This window comes from Drosophila ficusphila, unplaced genomic scaffold (assembly GCF_018152265.1).
Source record: "Drosophila ficusphila isolate 14025-0441.05 unplaced genomic scaffold, ASM1815226v1 contig_127, whole genome shotgun sequence".
Taxonomy (NCBI): domain Eukaryota; kingdom Metazoa; phylum Arthropoda; class Insecta; order Diptera; family Drosophilidae; genus Drosophila; species Drosophila ficusphila.
Genome location: NW_025064016.1, coordinates 3,467,276 through 3,472,732, shown reverse-complemented (window position 1 = coordinate 3,472,732; position 5,457 = coordinate 3,467,276). Strand labels below are relative to the sequence as shown.

Sequence of the window (5,457 nt, the reverse complement as noted above, 5' to 3'; positions counted from 1 at the left end):
ATGGCCAACGTGGTCGGATTGCTGCTTACAGCGGTTAATTTTTACTGTCACTTGATCGGCTTAAGCAACTTTGAATATGACTGGCGAACAGGACAAGTCTTCACTTCTTGGAAAAAAACTCTTTACGCGGCTACAATCAATGCGATGGCTTTTATTTTCCTATTTCTTTTTCTCAGAGATGCCATGAATTTTGCTACGGTCTTTGGAAGTGCAAACAAACTTACCGTTTATGTTAACATAACTCTGACCATTCTAAGAATAATCGCAGGTAGGAATACATGTTTCAAAAGCACAATATAACAAATAAAATTTCAGGTCTTTTAACAGCGTTAAGTAGATGGAGCAAACGCAAACGGATAATGAACTTTGTCAAAAAGTTTTCCCTCATTTTTCTCGCTAACTACAAAGACACCAAAGTATCCAGCTGGTGGTTTTTCATAAAGATTCTTTCCAGTTTTTGCGTTGACCTCTTCCATTTTGCATTGTCCATAAATATATTGGGTAGCGTGAACCCCTCATTTGCTCTGGGCTTATGTTTACAGTTTTGGACTTTGTCCATCACAAATCTGGCCATCTTACAGTATTGCCTGACAGTGCTTTCCGTTCGGGCGAAATATAAACGTTTAAGTACGGAGCTACGGCAAATAATGAAAGAATGCGAGGAATTGAGCTTAGTTACCCAGCGAAATGGTGTTTTCATGACCAGATGTTGCTATTTGTCGGATCGGTTGGAAGAAATGGCTCTACGCCAGGATCAACTGCAGTCAATTGTGGTCGAGTTAAATAAAACAATTGGGTCCCAGGGGGTACTGGTTTATAGCGGATACTACATATCAATGGTGTTCTGCTCGTACCTGACCTACAGTCTTATTAAAAATGGCAGGGAGTATTTCTGTTTGTCGCTTAAACATGTCATTCTGTCCTACGCTTGGAATTTTTTCTACTACTTCGACGCCTTGATCAACTTTTCTCTAATACTTTCCTTTTTGGATGATCACAAGGAGGTGATTCGTCTTTTGGAGAATAGAACATTGTTTGCTTCTCGATTGGACAGTCGCCTGGAAGAATCTGTGAGTAAAACCTATTTAAAGTTCTCTTATTAGCTTAAAATTCTTTGCAGCTTGAAAAGTTTCAACTGCAACTGATCCGAAACCCGTTGAAATTGACCATCATGAATTTGTTTCCCATCAGTCGAAATTGTACAGCTGCAATGTGTGGATCTATTGTGACGCATACAATAGTCCTCATTCAATACGACTTGGAAAACTTTTAAAAATGCAATGATGTAAAGCTTTAAAAACTTTGATTATTGCCATAGTTGTAAGATATTTGAATGAGTTTCATAAATAAACATAAATTACACATTTTTCAATTCCGTACATGCACATGGATAACAATATTTCCTTTAAAAATGTTACAGCACACAATTGTATTTGCCACAAATTGCCTTTGGCTAAAATAAAGTAAATTTAATTGGATTGTGATTTATATTTGAATAGGAACGACAATCAAATTATGTAATGCAAAAACAGAGAGAAAGGCGAATTGAATTTATTTTTTGGTCTTTAAATGCGAGATGAGCTAACCAGTCGGGATGCCAATGTCAGAAAAAGTTTGCCATTTTCATTGCCCTTTTTTGGATTTGTTTGTTTGAGCTTGAGCTGTGGCCAGCGCACATAAATTTCAATTAACATAAATTTAATGCCGGCACACAAAGTTGGGCCAACAAACTCGGCCAACACGCACACAGACGCACACACAAAAACACACAGACACCAAGCATTTTCAATTATTGTCTGGTGCAGAAAAGTTAGCTTTTCGATCCCTCTGCCCGCCAATAAAGTCTCCGCTTTTCACCCCTTCGAGTGCAGCTTTCCCGGATCTAATGCACTTGACTCTGAAGAGGTTAAGGGGGTACGGAGAGCTGCTTTAAGCCGCATATAGCAAATGGTCAGAGGCAAAGCAAATTGCTGAAAGGCGCTTATGCAAAGCGATCAAAATGCGAGGCGACATAAACACAGAGCGAAAGGAGAAAATCCAACCTCCAGGCAGTAAAACCAATTTGAAATTGTTATTTTAAGCGAAAGTAAATCGCAAAGAAAGGATTCTGTGTGTGGGAGTAGTCGTAAAAAATCAAATATCGGCTAAGTCTGCCGCTGCTTAAGATGGCATCAGCCATTTGTGGCCAGATAAGCCGGAAACGAGAAACTTTCCCTTTGTTTAGATATATGAAAATTGCCAAAACACATCTCAACACACCCCCGTGCTTTCGACCATAAAAATTCCAGGTAACGAAATGTATTTCCTGATGAAATCAGCACAAGATGAGGATGCGTGTGCGGGTTCTTGTTTTAAGGTTCGCATCTGAGAGTTGGGTCCGAGCTGCAAATCGTTGGAAGCCAATAAAAATGGCCAATATAATGAGCCCAAGAACTGCCTTCTCGATAAAATGTAAATTGGGAGAACTGATTTTATGGGTTGCCTACATTTTGGGGTCCACCTGGTGGGGTTTTAAGTAGAATTGGAAACAGGGCGGTCAGACTTTAAAGCCTTAAATTGCTGCCAAATGTTTGGGATTTTAAATTTGTTATCTAAATATCGGAAAGCACTTGATTTATTAAGTGTTTTTTATTCTGAATTAACATATATTTATATAAATAATATTTAACATTTAACTTCAACGAATACCCGAAGATTCTGTCGAAAAAGCTGACATGCCGCAATGACATTTCTATATTTTTATTCTGCTTCCGGACTTGCGTTGGTAACACGTAACTGCAATGACACGAAATCATTTCCATTTCCCCGAGCAAAATGGCTTTTAATGGGACAGACCGACGAGCATCTAAAGCCTGCTGTTGCCTGCATGCCAGAAGTGTAGAAATGCTGTCCAGATTCTATATAATTTACGGCGCCAGCAATGTCGAATGATGTGCCAGAAATTGCAGCCGGACCAAGGACGGGCCAACACAGATACCGATGGGGAAGCAGGAATTTATTATTTATTTTTATGAGTAATTTGTTCGTTGCCACGCATTTTTATGGCAATGCAAGAAAGATGATTGTAGCCGTGGCCGCCCCGTCTATGTTTGTTGGGAAAATCACTTGTCAAGAGCGGGACTCTCTATAAAAGGTAAAATGCCAAGGGAAATATGATAAAACAAAAATAAAAAAAAAAACAATTTTTCATGATTTATAATTATAAAAAATCTACTCATAATAATAGTAATTATAGGTTTCTGGTGATACTTTTGGATCTGTTGCATTAGGGAAATCTGAACAGTTTAATTTTTAAAATTTAAAACAAAAATGTAATGTTACGAAACCTCTTTTGTTGGTGCGCAACTGAAAAATGCGTAAAAATCAAAATGCCAAGGTGTACGAAGATTCGCTGGGAGATGAAACCAGAGTAAACAAAAGGCAATTACGTGACTCTGGAAAGGACAATGACGGTGGCAACTCATCCGACAAAGCTAAGGATAAGCTTGGCCAACAAACCCCACACCAAGGACAACAACAACAACAAGGACAGCAGCTGAAGTGGCACGTAATCTTCCAATGGGGCGTGGCCAATGGACAGTGGCAGACACTTTTATTGCAAATCATTTCAAATGCTGCAAATGCTAACAACAATACAAGACGACAACAACGAACGGCAACAAATAATGGCAGCCGGCGACATGGCATTGTGTGAATTGAGTTGCCCCCCCATATTTCCCTCGGTTGCCTCGAGTTGCATGGAAATCGATTCAAGGTGCAATCATCCTGTCTGTCTGACACCGATAATTCAACCTGATCGGGTAATGGATAAAGCATGCAGACAGCTGGGGAAAAGATTGGAGATGATTTGGGGAATCTTCACTGATTGAGGCATATTTCAACGATTTCGTATTGGAGTTCCACAATGGTTTTAAATCTTAAAGCCTTACTCAATGTTACTCCATTTAAGCAAATTGACTGTGCCGAATATCTTCCCAAAAACAATTAGACCAACCAGTCCACCCATTATACCTCTCCCCAGAACCCTTTCAGCCAAGAACACCAGCCAACAAAATGTCTCTCAAGCTCACAGTCCAAATGGCATATTCCTTCCAACTGAACGAGCCCAATTAAACTTTCGGGCATATCGGCATCAGTTTTTAACAGCTTTTCCTCTCCCACTTGAGTAACTCAACACCCCCGATTTGTATGAGCAGCTTAACTTATCATTGTGTGTGGGTGTGTGTGTGTGTGTGGGGGCGTGGGGGCAATCAAAAAGTTTACCTGTGCCGCAAATTGATGCCTTCTTATCTGTGCGAAATCAAACATGAAACTTTTAAGCCCCAGACAATTGGGCTTAATATGCTGAAAGTATCTTCCAGATACCAGGCGATGACATCCCGAACTACAGATTAAGTGGAGCTGGAATCATGGTATCCAAAGTAGGGAACTTTTCTGGGTCCTCTATTAGTGTTTTTGTACCAACAAAGAAAAATTCCTGGGAAATCCGGCTGTTGTTTTCATTAGGTGACAAATCTGATTTATGTGACATCTGATGGCGAAGATAGCAGGTGGGCCACGTCTTTCCTCGACTCATTTGCGGCTATTTGTCGGCTGGCCAATAAATCTGTGGAGTCATCCTCTGCTGTCCCTGCAGCCCAGCATCCCTGGCACTTATAATTTGTTTGGCTTTGTCCCCGGTATTTATCAAATGTTCTTATTTCGTTGGCAGCTTATTAGTGAAGTCCGACGAGAACGAAGCTAAGGTGTGACTTACGGATAAGCCGGCAGATATTTTCTATTTATTTTCCGGCTTTGTTGGTGGTGAGGAAAAGCGCTTGTCTGTGGGTTTGAGTTTTCGGTTTTGAGGGGGAATATAATATAAAATGCCAAATCTTCGACATTTAAAACTTGCTGAAATGCTTAAATCTTTTTCGCTAAAGTTTTATATTTTTCGTCCAGTGTTTTTTTCTTTTCAGCTCCCAACATAATTTGTTCTTTTCACTGCATTTTCACACCTTTTATAAACCATGTACGCATATCTCCACTCCACACTGCTACTTTTGTCCATTTTTTTGTTGATTTCTTTTTTCTGGTAACTGCTTCTTTTTTACTGCTAAATGTTTTGTGCCCTGCTCGCTCTCTGTCTCGATTACTTTTTTTATTTGTCGTCGAAGGTTGTTGTCACGTTCTGCGAGAACATTTTCACGTATTTGAAATATTTTCTTAAAATTACCCAATTTTCTTTGTGTTGCATCTAACAAAAATAAAAAGAATACAGAACAAGTATCTCCCTGCAACTGGACAGGTTAACTTGCCCTAGCTTTTCTATATAATTGAAGTTGGCTTAACGTCGGTGAACATAAATAAGAAGACAAATTTTTGGCGGAAGTAAGATAATTTTACTGTCAACAATAAAGTGTAAAAACATTACGTTCTTAACCATTCTTTAAGACACAAAGAAAAGAAAACAGCTTG

The 5,457-nt window shown here is 39.4% G+C and overlaps 1 protein-coding gene across 1 annotated transcript; it reads left to right on the top strand.

The window, feature by feature from the left end:
* LOC122320872 (putative gustatory receptor 36a) lies at positions 1-1,273 on the top strand. Its single transcript, XM_043209452.1, has 3 exons — positions 1-96; positions 543-1,070; positions 1,121-1,273. Exons 1-3 carry the CDS (start codon positions 1-3, stop codon positions 1,271-1,273), a joined length of 777 nt encoding a protein of 258 aa, XP_043065387.1.
* The last annotated feature ends 4,184 nt before the right edge of the window (positions 1,274-5,457 follow it).

Coding starts and splice junctions, on each gene's coding strand:
- LOC122320872 (XM_043209452.1), top strand. CDS start 1: ATGGCCAACGTGGTCGGATTGCTGCTTACAGCGGTTAATTTTTACTGT. Junction 97..542: donor ATGACTGGCGAACAGGACAA/GTCTTCACTTCT, acceptor TTATGTTTACAG/TTTTGGACTTTGTCCATCAC. Junction 1,071..1,120: donor ACAGTCGCCTGGAAGAATCT/GTGAGTAAAACC, acceptor AATTCTTTGCAG/CTTGAAAAGTTTCAACTGCA.